At 31.5% G+C, this 22,467-nt stretch overlaps 2 protein-coding genes across 9 annotated transcripts; both read right to left on the minus strand.

Annotated features, from left to right (window-relative positions):
• Nucleotides 1-534: 534 nt before the first annotated feature.
• On the minus strand, nt 535-5,776 carry JMJD5 (Jumonji domain containing 5). 3 transcript variants are annotated; one of them, XM_088201299.1, is made up of 9 exons: nt 4,425-4,685; nt 4,192-4,343; nt 3,957-4,116; nt 3,709-3,875; nt 3,310-3,647; nt 3,039-3,241; nt 2,753-2,977; nt 1,666-1,746; nt 535-1,011 (listed from the first exon to the last, which is right to left on the minus strand). In XM_088201299.1, exons 2-9 carry the CDS (start codon nt 4,278-4,280, stop codon nt 856-858), a joined length of 1,419 nt encoding a protein of 472 aa, XP_088057425.1. In that variant the 5' UTR covers nt 4,281-4,343; nt 4,425-4,685; the 3' UTR covers nt 535-855. The 3 variants fall into 3 exon arrangements, with proteins under 3 accessions (XP_088057425.1, XP_088057424.1, XP_088057426.1); XM_088201298.1 differs by lacking the exon at nt 4,425-4,685 and having other exon boundaries at nt 4,192-4,350; XM_088201300.1 differs by lacking the exons at nt 535-1,011; nt 1,666-1,746; nt 4,425-4,685 and adding an exon at nt 5,616-5,776 and having other exon boundaries at nt 2,587-2,977.
• Nucleotides 5,777-6,416: 640 nt separating this feature from the next.
• On the minus strand, nt 6,417-22,393 carry hppy (MAP4K3-like protein hppy). 6 transcript variants are annotated; one of them, XM_088201261.1, is made up of 20 exons: nt 22,228-22,393; nt 19,126-19,433; nt 18,922-19,060; nt 18,786-18,858; nt 18,522-18,712; nt 16,541-16,651; nt 16,166-16,457; nt 15,950-16,097; nt 15,165-15,227; nt 14,098-14,136; nt 12,457-13,523; nt 12,232-12,386; nt 11,919-12,123; nt 11,699-11,842; nt 11,508-11,632; nt 11,303-11,438; nt 11,117-11,235; nt 9,760-9,925; nt 9,563-9,689; nt 6,417-9,491 (listed from the first exon to the last, which is right to left on the minus strand). In XM_088201261.1, exons 1-20 carry the CDS (start codon nt 22,330-22,332, stop codon nt 9,395-9,397), a joined length of 3,810 nt encoding a protein of 1,269 aa, XP_088057387.1. In that variant the 5' UTR covers nt 22,333-22,393; the 3' UTR covers nt 6,417-9,394. The 6 variants fall into 6 exon arrangements, with proteins under 6 accessions (XP_088057387.1, XP_088057386.1, XP_088057389.1 ...); XM_088201260.1 differs by having other exon boundaries at nt 12,232-12,392; XM_088201263.1 differs by lacking the exon at nt 15,165-15,227 and having other exon boundaries at nt 12,232-12,392.
• Nucleotides 22,394-22,467: the final 74 nt, after the last annotated feature.

Here is a 22,467-nt window from a genome sequence, read left to right on the forward strand (position 1 = left end):
ATATAAGATGCACTAGTTTGTGTAAGCAAATAGTAATCACATGAAATTCCTGTATATGGATCTTGTGTTTCATGGCTCAAGAGTATTATTAGTTATGCAAATATACAAACTCGTAAGAAGCATTGAAGTTGGTAAAATGGAATCAAAAAAAGTATAATTTTGGTTTTGAATAAATACAATCCGTAGACCTTTTCAGTGATGTTTCTGTACCGAGCTTTGTAATGAGCAAGTCTTACCTTTCTGCGCTTTGCTTAATTTATTTATGAATGTTCCCAAATAAGAACATGTTTTTCATTTCAATTCAAAACTTGTATTATTTATTTTATCACATAGTCATGAAATTGTGTGACTAAAGAACTCCATTTTATAGTAATGTCTTACTGATTATCATTAGGATTTTTCTGTTATACGTTTGATCCACTAAAGTCTATAATATCTAATGTTAATGATCTCAAACTAAATCATACATACCATGAAGCAAGTTTGATATATAAGTACATGTTTATAATATATAATTAAATAAAACATGATGTAGATAATAAAAATATTTAATTGATTGTCTAAATAAATTGATAGTAATACATTGCTACATAATCAAATAAACAATATATGTTACAATAGTCATAAAACATAATAGGTGGCCGTTCATCCACATGGGCTGCGGGGCTGCAGCCCTCCCAGAATAAAATAAATGTTACTGTTTCAAATATTTGTATGTAAGTAATTTAGTCAAACTACCTTAATAAATTATTTTTGTCTTGTACATATTTTAGTTTTATTAAGGAAATTTTGTTCAATCTTATAACTTTTATTCCTGCAGCCCCTCCACTACAAATTCTTATGGGCCGCCACTGATTATTCTATACACTTTGGATTAACGAAATCGTGGAAAACTTTTTTACAATATATCGTATTCCTGGCTTCAGACGAACAACACATGCACATGGTAATCATGCGACTTGTATTGAAAAATATACTTCCACATGTTCTACAGAGTTGAGCAGGATCAGCCTATAATAATAAACAAGTAAATTATATTTATTAATACAATTAAAAATAATTGAGATGCTTGATAGAAGAGATTTAATTTTTAAGTTTTCGTTTAGAAAAGATTCTTTCGGTCAACAAGAAAATGTAAACATGTAGATGCGCTCTTTTTCTATGATATATTTTCTATATATACATTTTTATTAAAAATGAGTTACAATACATTACATAGTTTGGTTTTTTATTAGGTGATTCAATATGGCTGTCGGGGCTTATATACCTTTGAGAATTAGGAAAGTTATAAAGTCTCTTCCAGTTCTCGATCGTCTGGTTCGTGATTCTAAAATCGGGAAGATCGGCAATGATTTAAGTCTACGGAATGAGAGTCCGATAAACGTATGGTACCTATCGGCGAATATACACACTCTTTTGTATTTGGCACTGACCATTGCATTATTCAGGTAGTATAGGTTAATTTTGCTTTCACTGTTTGAAGAAAAATATAATAATCTATCGGACACAAGCTAAGCTTTAGAATATTTTTTTTGTTTACTGATATTTTCTTAAAACGCATCATTTCACTTTTGTATATTTTACTCAATTCGCCTTTTTATTTATAGAAATCTTTAAGGTTTAATTAGTCGCTCTTCTACCAGCTCCAAAAGGTGTTATACTTACTTCCCTTGGAATACAAGGTTTAGTCTTTGCATCGCACTCAGACAGACTCAACGCAAGAAGAAATACGACTAAAGATGTAATCTATAAACATATACATATTATATATAACATATAACTAATAAACATATTTTGCATATACTGTGTACTCTTGATTATCTAGTTCGGTATCAATATTTTTTATATATGTGTATTTAAAGAAAAATTGTACCGTTTTATAAATAAATGTGGTTTAATGTAAGCATCTGGAACTCATAAAATGCAAATCTTAGTAATTGAAAAGCAGATGTATGTAAAGTTCTTTGAAGATTGTTCCTGAAGTGAGATTTTATTTGAAAAAAAGCAGTATTGTTTTAAGATGAAGAATTTTTTTTTAGTGTCAACCAACTCAAAAATGATACTTGAAGAAGAAACTATAAACTGGAATAATCACACCACAGCATTGACTTTTATTGACACTTGATTGGAGTATATCGACCAATGGAAATATAAATATAACGATAAAAATTCGTACTGATATTCATAAATCATTAAAAGATACTCTAAAATAAATAAAAAGAACAAATTTTCCTAAAAAAGAATTATTTTATGTTTAATAACAAAATAAAAATAAGATATTCACTAACCGGATAATCGTAAGTTTACTGTATGAAAATAAACGTTACCAGCCAAAATTGTTTAAAGGTCATCTCTTAAGTTAATCCTCCACTTTCAACAGTAGATAACACATTGACGAAGTCTGTATTTTTACTACGTGTATTAAATTAATTCGACCTTTAATAGATTAAATTCATAACCTAGTGTAAGGAAATGTATTTGATTGCAACAAGTGTAAGGATTGCACTTTTAAATGAGATATGAATGGCCGTGCATCCTGTTATGTACACATTCAATTATTTAATAACACAAAAAGACATTGAAATATTTTAATAAATATATTTTATTTAAAAATGAAAGCATTTTGGTAATCACAATGAAACTTTAAAAATATACACTAATAATATTATGTTTACGACTAACTAAAACGTACTATTGATTAATTACAGTAATTTAACTATCAATTCCACCAAAAACTAACAGAAAAACTTACAGAGAGTGACTTAACATAGTGCCACCATTTAGGAGGAATATATAAGATATCACCAGCTTTTATTATACAATACTTTGGCGTGGCTTTTGCGTATTTTGGAAATGTTTCTAAATCTGGATCTAGTGGATCGACTTGCGCCGTATTGTTCAGTAATTCTTCCTCGTATGTATATAAATACGGAGCATCTTCAGGACAGAATAACACTACTACTTTTTCTCCGACTACCTATAAATAATTGAATATAACAATTATTTATCATAATTTGATTTAATGTTTAAATAAATACCTGTGCTAATAAATTATGCTTTGGATCTGTGTGTAGAGGAGATACTGTATTAGCCGGACCAAACCAAGCATTTTTATCAATCACATTATCTTCGATACCGTCCACGTGTAAACAGCAATAATCGGGAATTTTAAAATCTTTCATCAATTCAGGTATTTGATCAAATAGTTGGTGTTGAGCCAGATAACCGATTTTTTCTTCCGCTGTAGAATAATTTAAATTGAAAAATGAAGATTCAGATAAAAATCGTTAATGCTTTAATACCACTTACAATTTAATACATGTTTACAAATGAAATCAGACATTGATAAAACTGTCTGTGACCAATCTTGGTCTGTGTATTTAGAACCGAACTCAACAGGAACAACACGGTGACCATAATTTGCCATAAAATACGCAGGCCTATTCCATCGATTCATTGCGGGCCAATCGTCGATACATTTCTTTAAAACGACCGGAATCTTAGGCATCATGTGATTATTATGAAACGATTCTAAAGACGGACAAATAAGAATATCAATTGGAACTCCATTTTGTACTTCAGGATTTTTATTAATTTTTTGAACTGGATTAAATATCAACGGATCCCATTTATCAGCATTTTCTTTCCTAAAATAGCAATTTATTTCATATAAAATATATTTAATAATATAAACAATAAACAACTTACCCTTCATTATTTATTTTAACTATCGAAGCACATTTTTGTAATAGATTGTTGTGTTGAAATGGTAACGGCGCTCCGAATAATAGTCCTTTGTCAATTATATCGGAAACTCTACATGCTAGTAAATTGCTATCTAACTTATCGTGATAATTTTCTATATACAATATGATCTAAAACATATTTATATAAATTATGGTCAATGGTAAATATTTAATCAACGATAATCGCTCAATAGTAATAGTATCACAAACCATGTAATAGCTTAGAATGGTTATAGTTCGCCTATCGTTAATTGTGACTTCTTTCCAATTGCCGATGTTGATTCGCTCCATCATTCTTTCCATGGCCTTGTCTACTAGTAATAACAGTCGGGGATTTGGTTTCCTAGATCTCCAACCTTTGTGACATAACCTAAAAATTGTTATTGCCCAAATGTTACATCGCATTTTTTTCAGAAGTAATATAGCCGCGAGTAAAATAGCATACCTCAAAATGGACTTCATTGAAGGCTCTGGCGTTTCAACGTTTAACAGCCTCAAGGGCATAAATTTGCGAAATTCCGAATACCAAACCATCTCGGGAGATTTTCAAATATGCACCACCATTTTAAAATCAAACGTCAGAATTGGTAGGTGTTGCTATGTGTAAAAATAATCATTTATAAAAGCTTCTTTTCTGTGAAATATTATTTACAATTTATAATTCAATTTTTAATTCACCGCGCTGTATAGATAAAAAAAAGTTTTAATTTTCACAAACGCATTAAGTTAGCTGTGAATGATTTTTATTTCAAAATAAAATCATAATAAGATCGCTGTATCTGCGAGACTCATCGAGGACATCTGTGCTATTTTAGGCAAACGGAAAATTTGCACTGAAAATTAGCACTGCAAAGACATGAAAAGAACGGCCGATATGAATCCGGAATTCGTGTTAAGCAATAGCATTGTAACTGGTGATGAGACTGACGTTACCAATATGAGCCATACACAATGCGCCAGAGTTCGGCTTGGAAGGAAAAAGACAAGTCGAGACTGACGAAAGTGGGCATTCAGAAGAGCTGAGTCAAGTTTGTTTACCGTTTCCTTAGATGCAAAGGGTGTGATCCATAAAGAATTCGTGCCAATTGGTCAGATGGTGAACACAGACTATTATTTGGACGTTGTTAATTATTTTTAGGCTAGAAATCAAGTTCGACCAGAATACCGAGCTCAAGACAGTTAGTCATTGTTGCATGATAGTGTACCAGCGCATAAAGAGAAGAATGTACGCGAATTTTTTGGGCAATAAAGTCACCGTAGTGCTCAGCCACCCTCCATATTCACCTGATATGACTCCTTATGACTTTTGGCTATTCCCAAAAATTAGGTTAAAGAGGTTCGAGCAAGGCCTTAATATTGGCCTCAGCAAAAGATGTTTCGTTTATTAAAAATTGAATTATTATTTACACTAAATAATAATTCAATTTTTTTAGTACAAAATCTACCATTATGGGTTATGATCCGAAAGACGAGATTTATTTTTATTCAAATAAAGATGCCCTCACCTGATCCCCCATATCCTCAAATGACGTACCTGACTAGTCGATCGACGAAATAATAATCTTTTCGTGGACAGGCTTTGGGAATCAGCTGACCCTCATTTTCTATAATCTCCCCCTTAAAAAGGTCGCCTTAATGTTTTGTTATTACGATATTTTTTAATTATAATCTGTCAGATATTCATCCATACATTTAAATATACATATAACAAATGTATGCCTTTGAAACACTAATGCAATAACAAGTTCCCAAATTAATATACATTTCCGAGCCTCATGATGTTCACAAGGATTGTCTTAGCATATATTTGATGTTAGCACGATAGAAGTTTAAATACATGGAGTCCATTGCGTACACCACTGCCGTTACCGGTAAGATGTCCATACGAGTCCAACCCTTCGGGTGGGCACCCAGATTGTGACAGCCGGGTGAGCGAAATATGTTATTGGAGATATATTAGTTTTCATCCTGAGCGCTCAGGGAAACCGGCTCTCGTTGGCTAGCAGGAATTGCATTGCGTTGCATGCATGCTATGACAAAGTCACACTAAATTTGTAATATAAATATAAAATGCCTAAGCACATATTGCTTTGGCATTTTATGTATATTATGTATAATATATTATATAGCCAAACATAACGTAAGTACTTTAAGAACACAATGCACCTCTGCTTTAAATTACCCCAAGTTATAAAAATATATCTATGACTAAAAAAAATATAAATAGTTGCTATACTCATGTGTGCCGACCTTTGTTCTGACAAAGTGTAACTACATACTGTTATCGAGAACAGGTACTGAATAATTTAGGTCTGACCAGATTTAAACATGTAACATAATACATTGCGTGCAAATTACTTTTAAAATAAAACAAACCATTCTAATATTTAATGACGAAAATAAACCAAATCCCAGAGTTTGACTGACTTATTAATCAGACAGAATCGAGGGAATCTAAATTACAGTTAAACAACAATTTAAAATGTATAAACGTGAAAATAACTAGATTCTTTACCAAAATATGAATATATTTTTGACATCCATTTGTTATTGACCAAATTTCTAATCGCTATTATATTGCATCATATGATCCTATTATTGAAATATTTTTGATACTCTACTCTTACTATATTTATTGATAATATTTGTTGCGTAAATATAAAAGGCACATTTGAAGGCTTTGATTAACTTTATTTCATACATTTTACAAATGAAATTTTGAAAGTGTACATACATTCAACTTTTTAGGCCCTTCACAAATTCAACGCTGTATTCTTTCAGCAGACAATTTCCTGCAAACGTTACACATACACACATAAATCTATTATTTCAAAATGAATAAATTCGTTACGTTACTTTTATATCTTAAAATTCCAATTTCAATAAAAGATTTTCATATACTTTTTCCATTTAATTACAATTTTGAATCGAAACATTTAAAGACAATAATTAATACAAAAAAACCCAGGAAATCTAAAATAGAATACAAACTGTCCTGTCCTTCTGTAAAACTCGCTATTCTTACGCTCTATATCTCTAACTTTCCCCCGATGGTTTTACATTGTATATTTAGTGGACGTGGCAATAATAAATTTTGTACCTTTTGAACAGTTTTTAATATGTATATGTACTGCATTTTTTTCATTAAAATACCAATGCACAGTATCAGGTAAATATATTTATCTCTTGCAATCTATAAAGTATATTTGGATATAATATTATATAATCTCATTAAAAGCTTACAATTACATCGTTATCAGTCTACACGTCAGCGGCTACACTTTAATAATTTTTATTTCTGTACGAAACTAATCAATCACATGATACTTGTGCAATTCATAAAAATCGTTAATCTCATCATCTCTATATATACATACTGTATTCAAAGGTGTTACATCTAGAACATTATAGGGTGTTTTGTAACTGACGAAAATATTAATAGACTATGAATATAAATATAATTAAAAATTTTTGACAATTTTTCTGGATGTATGTATATTAGACGAATTATTTAAACATTTAGACAGTGCCAACAATTCATAAATAGTATTTTAATATTCATTTGGGGAGTTTGAGATATATTATATGATTAGAGATTTAAATGGCAATGCAGGTGGCAATCGTTTAATTTGGATGGTGAATGTGTGACGTGGCCATTTTTTAAACGTTAACTTTAAGCATGAGTGTATAGGGAATTTCATTATTACTTTCAAACTCGTCATATATTTAATATTATATATATATAGAACTAATTGTATATATTTATCCAGGTAATTCATATGGTCATATTATATGGTAGGAGACCTAGAGATGAACGTAACAAATAACCGAATAAAACTATTATTAATGTCCATTAGATTATTTGTTATTAGAATTCGAAACATTTTTGCTACGCCTTCGCCAGGGTCTACCGATTACAATATCGTATTTGGGTCAACATATTACTTTCATTTATTTCATCAATTATATTCACAAAAATATTTATTATTTCGTTATATAATATAATTCTATGTTTTTATTATATTTTTTAATGATATTTACATCTGAATTTATGTTTTCTTTCATTTCGTTTCGTTAATAAAAATATCATTTCTCTTTGTTCATCTTTTTTGCAATATTTGATTTACACATAACTCAATCCCTTCGCTAAAAATATTTAGGTACTTGAATAGTTAATGTGACTATAATTTGATCAACATAGTTTAAAGTATACATATATTTACAAATGTGTAATAGATCGTATTTGATTATTTATTAACAAGCATTATACACACATGTGCTACCTTCAAAATGAGCAATTTTTTTTCAATTTAATTGAATAATGTAATAAAAAAATTAACTTTTCTAAATTAGTAATTGATATAAAAAAATAATAAACGATTAAAAAATTATACACATAATATGTATATATTTGTTTAAATATACACACATGCGTAAAGCGAAAATTATATTAATTTGTATAATATAAAAATGTTTTAATATTAAAATAATAATATCACATCACCTTTCGTGTTTCAATATTGTATCGTTTGAAACAAAACGACATAATTACGATATGTAATTGTAATATTTTTCAATGTATATATAATTATTACGAATAAGAATAAATAGTCATTCTAAGAATTATATGTTTAATATAATATACTCAGCTACGATATTACAAAATTAGTGCTATGAATACGAATATAGAATAATACATTTGCCATATAGGACAATATATAATGTTTAGTGAAAATTGCTAAAATGCGTGGTGTAATTAGAAAAGCAATGTAATTTGTTTAAATTTAAAAAAATAATTAGTTTTAAGTAAATAACATCAAACAAGAAAAATACTGACATAAATCTTAAGTAGTGACTCAAATGCATAGGTATTAAAATTAATACACCTTCAGATAATCAGATATAGTTGTAGGGAGTGTGAATCATGTGAAAAGTTTAAAATTGTAAAATAAATTTTAAGCTTCATGTCTTTGAGTAGAGTAGAAAGCGTGTCTGTGATAGACAATACTCATTCACCAGATACTCGGGCAACTCAGCACTGAAGGATTTGTATCGAGCTCAATGGAAATTTTTAAAGCAATCTATATCACTAACAAGATAAAGAAACTCATTGTATTTCATAAAAAAATACAAAGCTTTTCAACTAAAACCACGCACAGCAAGATTTTACTTTATCAAAGACAAACTTCACTAATCAAAAATATGTGTTCAATCGCAACGAATGACTAAAGATGATCTAAAGCGTAATGGAATCAAATTGACTGCTTCAAAAGTAATAAATAATAAAGTATTTACATAACGCACAGTTATTATGTACACACTACAAAATGTGTAATACGCATACATCTTATCAAATTCACATGTTACGATTTGTAAGATGCCCTTCAGGTTGACTATTGTCTATTAATCGTGTTATAGGCAAACAATAACTAAAACATATGTTACGAGAGTCGGTTTATAAAACTCATTAAAATCGTCGATTACATGCATAATTTTATATATTTATTTATAATATATACGAGACAACTAAGTAAATAATCTAGCATCGCTCGTTTCTTATCTACATCATAAAAAAAAATCGGCGCCGCTTAAAACTAATGAGAACAACGTTAATTGAGAGCCAGTCGATTCGCTAAAATCTATCCAAGCTAATAGGACGCTTCGTGTCCGGCCAAAATGTACAGGTCGTTTCCGTCTTCAGTCATGGTTCCGGTTTTAAGAGTGCGAGACTCCAAGGTCACAACCCTGAATTGAATACATAATATACATTAAATGGAATTCAATCTAATTATCTATCGAGTAATAAATATACTGACTTATCGTGTCCCAAAAGTCTGTAACTTTTAGATGGGTCGCATATTTCTTGGGTGACGGAACCGTCGCGCAAAGATCTTCCTTGTACACCATGAAGATGAAACGCTAAAACACTATCGGCTAAAACAACTGAAAAAAAACATGTATGAGAATGCGGAGCAAGAAATATAGTCAAATTGTTGTTGAATAGAAATATTACCTATGCTTTCGACGTTAAACGCAAATTCAAGCTTAGTGACCAACTGCTTCTGCCTCTTCGTTTTCCCACTTCCAACAATAAGATCTGCAGTTGGCTGACGATTTAAATCGCCAGTGTTAGGCAATGGATTAATGATTTCTACGAGGTTATCATAGCAAATAAGCACCTGAAATAGCATATAATATAAAAATCAAATAAAAAAAATATTAAAATTTCTAAATTTAATATATGAGCCGTTGTTTTTGAAAGTGGTATAAGTCCATTTATTCATATATTGAGATATATAAGGGAAAAATAACTTCTGTATACTTCAAATCATAATATACAGTAAACCCCCTTATAGCGTATGCCGCAGTCCCTCCTAAAGCGTTAATATATCTATTACAAATCTAAAAAAATATTATATTAGATGACGATTTAAGATGTTTAACTTTTTTCATTTCTACTATTACTATTTGTTTTTAATATAATTAATAGGTTTTTATCAATATCCTAAGATAAAACATACTTCAGAAAAGTTTGATAATTTATATTTACTTGTTGTTATCTATTCATTGTAAGCTTATGCATTTAAAAAAATAAGAAACTGTTTCGTTTGACTCCCCTGGCACTCGCAAAATCAAGGACATTCTTCGCGCGCGCGTTGCAATAAGAACATAGAACATGTGCTCTTGTTTAAATACATAAAATTAGAAAAAAAGTTTGATTTGCTGATTTCGTTAAATTCACAAAATACAGTTGAAAGAACCTAACCTCAAATTTTGTGTGGGTATCTTGTCCCCTATAACGTGGTATTCCTATAACAAAGTCCCAATCTCTACGCTATAGTGGGGTCGGCTGTACTTTAATTGCCAGTGCTAATTTTTGTTTTCTCAAGCAATATTAAATATTAAGAGAACCTTCTTCTCCAAATTTCTCAGTTAACCCATCATAATTATCAGATAAAAATATTACAAGCAATTTGTTTTTGTTAACAAATTGTTCACATAATACAATATTTGAGTATGACATTAACACACCTATTAGAAATTTCGACTCATATTCTTCATACACACAATAAGTAAACAGCTGTGCGAAACTTTTTTATGATTAAGATTTAACCACCTTTTTTGTTCTGTGGATTGTTTTATAAATTACAAACGCAATATTTACACAAATAGTGTGATGTCGAACTAGCAATTTAAAATCCATATGTCAATGTCAGACTGTCAAAAACACCACAAAATAAGTTTTGTCTGGTATATGATTTTTATTTTGCGCCGGTATTGCATGTCTTAGACTTATGACACTTATTTAAATTACAATATGTATAAAATAAAAAATAATATTAATTAGTTTATTACTAAGAAAAACTTACAGAATCCTTTTCTAGCTGCTTTATACCGACGATTGAATGTAATTTATCCGTCCGTGGTATAATCGTTGAAGTGCCACTCATATTCGGATCTAGTTCGTCAGAATGGAACCAGCTAGCACCTTTAGGAATAATAAAGCATTATAATAACACATTATTTCATACTCACATGAACCATTAACAACATACCTCCTGAATTCATATTCAATAGATCGAGTTTAAGAGGTTTTCGAGTGGCGCCGACACAAACCAATGGATATTCTTGCTCTGGTGTTATCACCATTTCGAACACCCTCAAAGGAGATGGTAAATTGCATTCTATGTGCTGTAAAGAAAAATAGATGATTTAAATTAAGTATATCTAAATTTATTAATTTGTTTCATTATAATGTACCTTTAATAGCATAAACTTGTGGAGAGGATCATACCATTGCATCAAGAACAATCCTTGTGCGGTAGCACCACACAAATATTTATAACCGTTATACGGATTTCTACTTACTGCACACTTGATACAACCTTAAATAAAGTTATCGTTGTAATTTACAATTGTCTCATTATTTTATATTTTAATATAATAAATACCTTTTGTATCAGGAACTCTAGTCGTAAGAGCAAACTTTCTCGGAACTAATTTTTCAGGCATTCTTTGTACCCTAAGCGAAAATCTATTGGTGTGACGACCTTGTAAACCTAACAAATCATGGCGATACAACTGCTGACTTTTACCTATAATTAAATAGTAAAAAATATAATTTAAGTACTAATATATCCATACATATTAATTATAATATAAATACACTACCTGATAGAGACATTAGTACATCTTTTATAACATGCATCCAAACAGTCCGTCTTGGACAAAGCTGCTCCATTGCTGTTTCATGTAATTCGTTCAAGTTCAACGTATATATTCCCTCTTCGGCACCGATTAAAATGTGCTGATCTCTCGTGTCGGGGTGTATCCACGAAGCAGTACAATTTATTCTGAGCGGACAGCCGTTAAAAACCTACAATGATTATAGTAAGAAAATAGCCCACATATTTAAAAAAAAACAATGAGATTTTCCTGTCATATATTCTTGACATGACAATAGATTCATCAGAATAAAGTATACCTTAGAGAAGCAAGCTCCCATATGAACCTTAGGTGTAGGTGGAAGACCATTAGTATTGGGACGTGGCGGCGTTAAGGCTCTCGTTCGATGATTACGCGTTCTTCTCGGCGGAACCGGTGGAGTGCCTCCTCCGCCGACAACATCAGGAGCAGTCACTATATCTACAATTGTACATTAATCAATAACACACCAAAACGGAACATAATCAAATTATATAATCATTACTTTTATTCTCAGTTTTGGCTTTATCGCGTTGACTATCAGAGAGACTGCGTTGTCTCGAACCGCCGCCTTCTAATCGCTCCCTCGATCGTCCTATTTCAATTGGATTAGAATTCCTAGAGGTAGTGACTTCCGCACTGGAATGACTAAATATCTCGTCCACTGACGAAGTTTTTCTTCTCACTTCTACGTTCGACTCGGACAGTTCACATATGCAAAATTGACTCAAATCTATTCCTCCGTTGCCTTTATTAGATTGATTCCTATTGTGGTTGAAGACTGTGTCCGAACTATGCCTGCCGTGTGTTTTAATTGACGTTTTATCGCTGTCCTGTGTCGATTGTAAAGCAGTGATAGAATAAGCGTTTTTCATCCGCATGTCTATCTCACTGTCCATGTTCAGCGACAAGTCTATCCTTTTGCATAGATCGTCATCAAAGTTTGCATTGCGCTGACTGGACGCCGAGCTCTTGGCGCCATCTGCCAGATGCAGCCTATTTGCGATTTGTAAAGCTCTAAAATTCGACAATGAAATCTTTTGCTTTTTACAATAATCACAGAAAATAATGCCAGATGACTCTTGTTGATTATTATTGTTCGCCGACTGTGAATTTAACGTGTTCTCCTTGCTACATTCGGTGCACAGACACTTTTTACTGACCGACTGTTGCAAATCACTCAGCATTTCGGTACGCTGCTGTTTAGACTCGTTACACTTGCTGCAATTGCACGAACTGATACTGTTGCTCTTCTTATCGGAGACGATGATGTCGCTGCCCACTTGATCGGCGAAAATTATATCGTTACCGTAACTGACCATCCTGGAACACGCATGATCAACGCTTGACAGTGATGTTTTTGACGAATCTCTACACATAGACGTCGATTCTTTCTTCTGGCAACCGTTTAAGTGTTTATTTATGCTGTGATGACTCGAAGTGCTTTGTGAATGGAGATATTCCTGCTTTAATTTAATACATTGAGATAAATGCCTGTCGTATACGTTGGGAGCGGCATGCTGATCGTTATGCGGAGTGGAAGTAACTTCGTTGGTGAGCGGAAGAGTGGCCCTAAAAACAATAAAAATACATTAACGCTCTATACTATTTTAATAATAAATAATAAAAAAAAAAACATTTTGGAGCTGTGCTAACAACTAAGCAAAATGTGTTCAATTTTCTATTTTTTATGATTGTATGAATTTTAACTGCATTTATAGTAATTTAAATAAAACAAGCTAATAACACAACTGTTAGTGTAACAACTTTAATAACTGTTTATAAAAATAAATTAGTTACAATGTTTTAATATGATGTACTATAAATGGGATGAAAGTTAAATATACTAATAAAGAAAATTTATTATAATTATATTGATAAATATATTAAAAAAAATGAAATCGAGAAATTATGGACATATTTTATTTTTTAGAAAATATTTATATGATTCATTCTGAGGGATCAAAACCAAACTACAACTATAAAAAATTCTATCACTAATGCAACATAAAAGAAGGTGCAGAACAGAATAAGATGTATTTATATAGAAATAAAAAACAAGCGATCTACTAAATGGCGCATGCATAAAAATATAAAATAAACATAAAATAACATTCATGCATAATGTACAGGTAAATAAGTTTACCTTAACATTAACTCTTCATCTATATATTGTAAGAGACTCCTAAAACAAAATACAAAAAATTGACAAACAGCCACAAATTACAAAAAATATAAAGCATACTCAACACATCAAAGTATCATATATAGTTTACATTAAATTTAAACAATTACTCATCAGCATCACGTACATAATATAATAGTAAATTATATGCATACAAATACAGCTCACATATATTCACACATTTTATATGATAAATCAAAATCCATTTTTAATTAATAAACATATCATTCATTGTTCTTACAAAAATATACTTTGCACGCCAGATTAACGATCTTTACATTCTTATCTATACTTCTTAATAATAAAATCAATTAATAAATAATGTAAAACATCAATAAGAAAATAATAACACAGAATAAGAAAAAAATAATGCATCATTACAATGCATTTCAACAATAAGAATCGAAAGTTATACTTTTCAATTAAAGATTAAACGACAATTAAGATTCTTGTTGTTGAACCAGAGACTTGTTGATTGCATGAGTTAATTATATGACAAGCATGAATATGAAAATATTTATATTAATAAAAATTGGGCCATAATTTACTATGAATATATAGCATATTGTGTGTGAAATAGTGTACGTAATCTGATACGATTTTTGTAATACCTCATGCATTATCCATGCAAAGCGGTTGGTATTTATAAGCTGTATCATGCTATGAGGATTCATATAAAAAATATTGATTTTTGCCCAAAATATCCGCAATGCTTGCTGATATCATGATAATTCGAGAATGTCGTATACACAATTTAACCGTAAACCGCAAAAAATGTTAATGATCCTACTTTTAATCATAATTTTCAATAGTAAAAAGAATGAGAGTTAAAATAAAAGTATGTTCAATCAGTAATAAAAAAAAGTGTTAGATGTGTATGTACAAAACTTATATAAATGCAGTTTTAAAACGATTCTATTGAGAGAGAGGCACTCTTCAATGATTCCTTCGCTTCACACGTTACAAAACATTACCACTCTTATTATAGTAAAAGACATGCCTTCACACACGATATAGAACCGAAATACCTTAGGCTCATTTTCATAATTTGTTCACCGGTTATGGGGTAATTCCTCGCTCGGACTTTCACTCTATAAATATATATATTTTTGTCGATATATGTTTGTATGTATCATCATGTTTGTATAAATTATTTAGAGTTTAAATTTCATGTTATGTACCCTAAAGAATCATCAATTGAGCAAAGTTATGCAGAGAGCAACCAGTCTTTATTATAATAATATGCGAAATTTGCATATTTATTGACAATCTCAAAAAAAATATATTTCAATCTTCTTTGTTCCTCTAAAATGCTCCGTTTATTACAGTCTATACCATTATTCATTCAGAGTAATTTTTAAGTATTGTGTGGGTGTTTTCCGTAAAATAAAATATCTAAGTGATGATTGCGAAATTTTGTAGTAAAAAATTAGGAGTAACAACCAGCTATAACTCTTTTTCTGACTGTTGTCATCATAGTGATAAAGCTACGTTAATTTATAAATTTAAAGATGAGCCGCTTTCTGCATATCCATGTATGTAATATGATACATTTATCATTGGAATTTATCTCATTGTGTTATCTTTCAATCTAAAGCTTAAGATTTGCTTATTGAGATATGATACTTTTAAAGACAAACGTTTTAAATGAATCAAGAGAGACAATAGAACCTTTCAATTTTTTTTATATGTTTGAGACAAACATACTCACCGTTGTAATCTATCAACATAAAAATACACAATCGTAACTAATAAATGTTGCATTTTTACACATAAACACACACTCGATAAAATGACACACTCGAAAACTTACTTTTCGTTTGGAAGCGAATCGTACGGCTGAGTCGTGACCGTATTATCTTGAGATTCTATGCTAGCTGTGACGTCGGTGAGCAGATCCAGCATGTCCCAATTTGACGGATGATGATTGCCCGATTTGGAATGTTGCAAATAACTTCCACCTACGATTCAATTTACAAACGTTATAATATAGGAATTATATTGATTTTATTAAAATAATAGATATTACCTGCTCGCTTTATTGTATCGGAGTTTTCGTTATCATAAGACTTGGCCGTGCTTGTACCTTCTAATTGACTCAAATCGTCGTCTGCGTCTAAATCTACTATTGGCGAATCGTCAAACACGCCAGATCTCCTCTTTGGCGGCGACACTATTGACTGGTTATCACTTAAAAGGCTATGCGGACGAGTTCGAGCTATGCCTGAAGATACTCCCAAGTCTATGGAATTTGACACAATAGGTCGCCTATTTTTGACGGTGTGTTTGGAAGCTATGCGTTGCGGAACGTTGGATATTGCCTGAAAGAGTAATAATAATGCGAATGTCATTATATTCTTCTAATATGATTGTTACAAAAAAATTATACATATAATCAACTCACAATATCATCGTCTACTTCAACGTTGTAATTGTAGACGTTTGTCGGATTAGAAACTTTTTGTAACAATTCAATTGCCAGCCTCTTTGTCATGTCGGATTGGAAAAATGCGTGCTGAAAACAGAATATAATATTTACATTATATGTATACATTTACAACAATCTTGTATTGGATTTTTGTTTTAATTTTAGAAATTTTATTGCTTCTTTTAGTTCATAAAAATACAATTTTGGCGAAAGTGACAGATGGCAATGACACGGGATAGCCATTGCAGATGATTTATTTAGTATTTATATTATTACTTATTTTAAATTTATAATTATGAGCTGATTGGCGAGCGACTGATCAATGGAAGACGTCCTTCTATAGCATTGCCAACAAAGTAAGACCGCTACTGCCGCTCCGCCTCAGTGTTGCTCCATGTTCAGTTCAGTACCCACAGTACCTAGCAATCTACTATTGCGAAAATCAACTAGCAAGAAAGATGAAGATTTTGTTTTTGGCATGAACGATCACCGTTCTCTCACTTGCACTAATTATAAAATATATAGTGTAATATGTAATAATTTAACTAGTCAATAAATAATCTGCAGCGACTAATCTGTGTTTTAATGCCATCCCTCACAAAACATTCGGCAAACAATCTTGTTTTCGATCATGGAAGATTATTTATAGTATGCAAACCTAACCTACGGCTTTCAAACCAGTTAAAACCAAAACTGAATAACAGGTTTTTTAGTCATTTAAAAAAAAATCAAAAACCAGGTTTTTTGACTCGATTGATATTTTTTTCAAAATTATTTTAAAATTAAATAAAGAATATGTCTTTTCTCAAAAATTATAAATAAAGCACAAAATCGAAGAATAAATTCTTAAGCGATAATACTCTTTGCCTCAACTCAGAAAAAAGATTCCTAATTATAGAAATGCATAAAAGTATATCATCCATTAAGACTGTTCAAGAAGTAAAAGTTTTATTTTTTGACAGTTTCCGATATGATTTCACTGAAATACTAAGTAAAATATATTTTCACTAGTATCATATTCTTTGCCTGCCTATTTCCCAAAATTGTGAACTCATATTTCATAGAAAATGTTTATATATAATTGCTATTATTTCAGATATTGATTATGAATTCAATCATTTTATGCATTTTGCTATATTTGCTTTTAACAAATAATGCATAATATTAGTCAAAGAAGAATTTTTCGTTTAGTAAGCGATTAAAAACAATATTCTTTATTTATTTTTATTAAATCTTTCGTTGTAACCTGACAGGCGTAAGCCCAATGCGTTACAACGGGGTAAATCTGTACCAACTAAGTAAGTCAATCAGATATAATGAATACCTACAAGTAAGTATTAACCACCAGACTGAAAGTCTGGGAATCAGTGACATCTATATTAACACATTACGGTCCGTTCATGCGTTTTCGCGTGTTAGCAAAATTTTGCAGTCAGTCTGTTTATCTTTTTATACAAATTACAAATAATTGAACTTAAAATTTTATAATATCATGCGAACGTAAAGAAGTTTTAAGATTTTATCGAGAGTTGATAATAAATATATATTTATAATTATTTTAATAAAAGTCACACTTTGTCAAAATATTTGAAATTTCGTGAAAATAACTAATTAATTAATAATTATAAATTATTAAGTGTAATATAAATTATAACCAATAGATGTCACTGCAGCGGGTTCGAGTCCCGGCCGCGGCCTGGAAGGACGGAACAGACATCCTTATGTTATATGTTTTATTAATCATATACTCATATTTAGTAATTGAAAATAATATTGACAAATAGCTAAAATTTGAAAATGTCCTACAAGCAAAATTAATATTGTAGAATATATAAGCCACTAGATAAAGTTCAATTAAATGTAACATTCAATTTACAGAAGTTTCACTTCATATAATTAAAATATCAATTATTATTATGATACAATTAATCCTAAAACGTCCATCGAATATATTTACCTGTAATAGCTTATCTGCAGTCGGCCGCTTTTTCGGATTCTTTGTCAGAGCCGTCTTCACGAAGTTGTGAAACGTAGGACTCCACCTCTCTTTGTCCCGCAACATCGGTGGTTTAAATCCTGACTTTGACATTAAAAATAGCACGCGCATCGGATGTAAATCGAACATAGGCGGTTGCAGTTCAGCCAATTCTATAATAACAGACAACAATGATATAAATAGCATTCTCACTAATATTAAATCTTAATTTGAATCTATAATCACCTATTGCAGTTATTCCACAAGCCCAAATATCACACAACTGGTTATAACCGCCCTTTCGTTCCACAGCAGCGACCTTACACAAAAAAAACACATTATAAATCACTATTCGCTATATTCAAATGCAATTTGACGATACTTCAGGAGCCATCCAGTACGGAGTGCCAATGAAAGACTTTCGTTTATTGATTGTCGCCGTAATTTGCGCGCTGACTCCGAAATCGGCTAATTTTACATCCCCGTTATCAGTTAACAATATGTTAGCACCTTTGATATCTCTGTTGAAAATTATTAATTGATTAATTTCATTCAACCGAACATGATAGATTATTATCGAATATACCTATGCATTTTTCCCATACTGTGGAGATACGAAAGACCGGTCAAAGTTTCTCTACACATGTACGCTATCTGAGGCTCCGTTAGAGGTCCGGTTATGTGATATATGTCCTGCAAACTTCCCCCGCCGCAAAACTCCATCGCGATCCATAGCTTATCTCTGCGTAAATATGAGCCGTAATACGCAATTATGTTGGGATGTCGGCAATCTTTCATCATGAGGATCTCCTGTTGAATGATGGCAAAGTCATCTCCGGGTTCTAATTTGATGACTTTGATTGCGGCCAGCTCGCTCGATGATATCCTCTTAGCCTGTATATAAATAGGTTCCAGTTAAAAATTATAATATATATTGTACATTATAGATGATTAGCATTGATCCTTTAATCTTATTTATAAGCAGACTAAAGCATTATATGATATTCGAAACATCGAGCAGTAGTCTGATAATGTGCAAGTAGTAAAAAAAACTAAATGAATATATGTATTATGTCCCCAGTTATCTTTGTCTGCCACTAATATTTTATGATGCAATATTTAAGGGTATTTTACTAGTACTACATATTATTTTTTATGTAAGTATTAGTACCGTGCCTGTTGAAAAATCGACAGATTACGTAAAAGTAATATAAATTAATAAAAAGTTTTTCTATAATGTATTTCCTCAAATATAAACCAGGTGGGTTCGAACATGGTACGTAAAAATGTAGACTTGCTCAGAAAATAAGCCAGATAAATTTACAAGTTAAAAATACAACTTGAGTATGAAAGAAAACTCAAATAATGGCCTGGATAAAAATTGGAATTAATTAATATAAATTCAAACCTATATTCACTAAAATACGTTATTAATTCCCATAGAAGACATAATTTATTCATAATATGGATTACCATTGTATTGTTGTATTTTATAAAAACAGAATGTTTCATTTTTGACACAAGACGAATTTATATAAAAGTCAAAACTTTTAACTATTTTTTTATTATTCCTTTTAATTTAAAAGATTTTTTTCTTTTAATTTTGCATTGCGCGAAATAATCGCAAAACTACTATTTTTTCATCATGGAACACTTCACATTTTTTAGGTATTTTGTCGGGACTATCCATAATCCATAATAGTTATGAAAGATCTGTAAAATGATCAAAAAACTAATGCATTTGTGTCCCATGAATTTACTAAGAATGGAAGCGGTCTTCCTCCTCTGCAAACAGAATATTTGAACAATAGAGTAATTATGCATCTAACACCCTGAGAAAAATGAATATGATCAATAGTGCTGATGTAAATAACAAATGAATGTGCACTTAACCGTTGAACTGTATCCCAACAAAATAACAGTCAGCCGCAGATATCTTTATTTATTAGGTAATGAGAGCAGTGGTGGGCAAAAGCTGGTCAGTCAACTTCCAGCTGGCACGCCAGCAACTGGCAGCATGTAAATCAGCCCTTAGTTATATTTTGTTACGTTAAGAATATTTCCTATCTTCAATCTTGCTACAGAAAACATCTAATATTTTAAATACTAAAAATATTTAAGGTGTAAATATTGTTTTCCCATATTTTTTTAAAAATAAAATACTTTAAGTTCTATAAGGCCTTTGTCTTTTTTAATATTTATATTTCATTAAGCTTCATAGTATTTCATTAAATGACATGCATTTTTCTTGCCAAATTCAAAGGGATACCTGTTTACAATTCACGTCAAAACCAATAAAATCGTGCCATCGCACTGGTAACGCTTGGTCATCTAGCGTTAATATTAAGACTTTTTAACATTATTACGACTTACAATAAGTGAGAATCGAATGAAGCATATATAAATCGATTTTTGACTAATAAGAGAGCGTAAAAAACAATTATCCCTTCTCAGAAGTCAAAAATCCACATCAAAAGCAATAAAATCGTATCGGTGCCATCGCAGTGGGAACACTCGTTAAAGTGGTAATGCGTTATATCGTTTTTTTTTTAATTTGCCACCTTTGTAAAAAAATTTAGTGCATTACTGATTCAGCCAACCACTCTTCGATTATTTTCTGACTATGGCTGTAACCCTCGAGGGTCTAAGAAATAATCAATCTGTTCTAAAGAGTAACATTATTGCTAGATGTCTAATAAGATATGTATAACACAATCAAAGACTCTAGTTCTGCCCCAAATACCCGCATTGGTAAAATAATCGACAAATAAGAAGAGCATTGGACTTCCCTTTCCTCACTAATATTTAAACCAGAGCCCCGCCTTACTTCTTGGCTTTCATTAGGGCTTCCTATCATTCAAAACTTGGATTATATTTTTTATCTGTAACCTCTGGGTTACCAGGCAAGATGAGATTTCAACCCTAATTCGCTCCCCAAGTAGTTACATTGAATAAACCTAGACAACAACTTAATCTATCAGGAGTGAATTTAATCTTTAAACTAGGACACCACGACAACAACATACCAGCACCGTAGACCAGTAGTATAAGTCGGTGATTAATACCAGAAATATCTGGGTTCAAATCCCATAAAGACGAGAGATATAAGGGAGATTGGAATTTGTGATTATTGTATTGTATAATTATAATTCCGTTGGATCATCACAGATTAGGTATATTTAAATAAAATCGAGCTGGTCGTGCATAGTGACATCTATTCAATCAATTATAAATTGTAATAATAGTTAAGAATGAATAAACTAGAAGTCACTAATTTACAGATTTTGATTTCAGTCTAGTGTCTTTGTAATGCAACGGAAGATTATTAAACTATTATAATTGTTAAATTTAAAATAGCTTATTAAAAATAATTAGATTTGTATATATGATGAATCTGTTTTTAAATTTGTACGGTTTATAAATATAAAGAAACTGTCTTGGGGGAAAAAGGGCGTTCTGTCTAAAATGTGTTAACAATCAAACGAATTTGTTATTATTTAAATTGAAATGCACATAAGAGTTAGATTAATATAAATTATCGACTGAATAACAAAATCGAGGCGTCGCCCGAAAACGCAGTTGGGGGTTGGGGGCTTTGGGGCGGAGCGCCTTGACGCACCGATCGTCGCCGCGTGCGATGCGCGGACAAAGGCAGGGGCAGGGACAGGGGCAGGGGCAGGGGCGGTACCTTGTAGACGTCGCCGTATGTGCCGGAGCCGATGCGCTGCACCAGCTCGTACTCATCTTGAGGGTTTCGCCGCGATATGTCGGCCGCGAGCGCGCCCTGAGCCATGGCCCCGCCCGCGGCAGACACAACTTGACAACTCCCGTCCCGCCGCTGCCGACAACCTGACGGTCCGCCGTCACTTCTGCCAACTGTCATGTTTTCTCAGATACTGGCTTAGCAAAAGCTGGCCATGTACGATGA

Source organism: Plectrocnemia conspersa, unplaced genomic scaffold, assembly GCF_051122295.1.
Source record: "Plectrocnemia conspersa isolate PC_06_02 unplaced genomic scaffold, ASM5112229v1 ptg000013l, whole genome shotgun sequence".
In the NCBI taxonomy this organism is placed as follows: Eukaryota; Metazoa; Arthropoda; class Insecta; order Trichoptera; family Polycentropodidae; genus Plectrocnemia; species Plectrocnemia conspersa.

Coding starts and splice junctions, on each gene's coding strand:
- JMJD5 (XM_088201299.1), bottom strand. CDS start 4,280: ATGGTTTGGTATTCGGAATTTCGCAAATTTATGCCCTTGAGGCTGTTA. Junction 3,648..3,708: donor GTTAAAATAAATAATGAAGG/GTAAGTTGTTTA, acceptor TTGCTATTTTAG/GAAAGAAAATGCTGATAAAT. Junction 3,242..3,309: donor TTGTAAACATGTATTAAATT/GTAAGTGGTATT, acceptor ATTATTCTACAG/CGGAAGAAAAAATCGGTTAT.
- hppy (XM_088201260.1), bottom strand. CDS start 22,332: ATGGCTCAGGGCGCGCTCGCGGCCGACATATCGCGGCGAAACCCTCAA. Junction 19,434..22,227: donor CATACGGCGACGTCTACAAG/GTACCGCCCCTG, acceptor ATTTATATACAG/GCTAAGAGGATATCATCGAG. Junction 15,228..15,949: donor GATTCGCTTCCAAACGAAAA/GTAAGTTTTCGA, acceptor ATATATTTATAG/AGTGAAAGTCCGAGCGAGGA.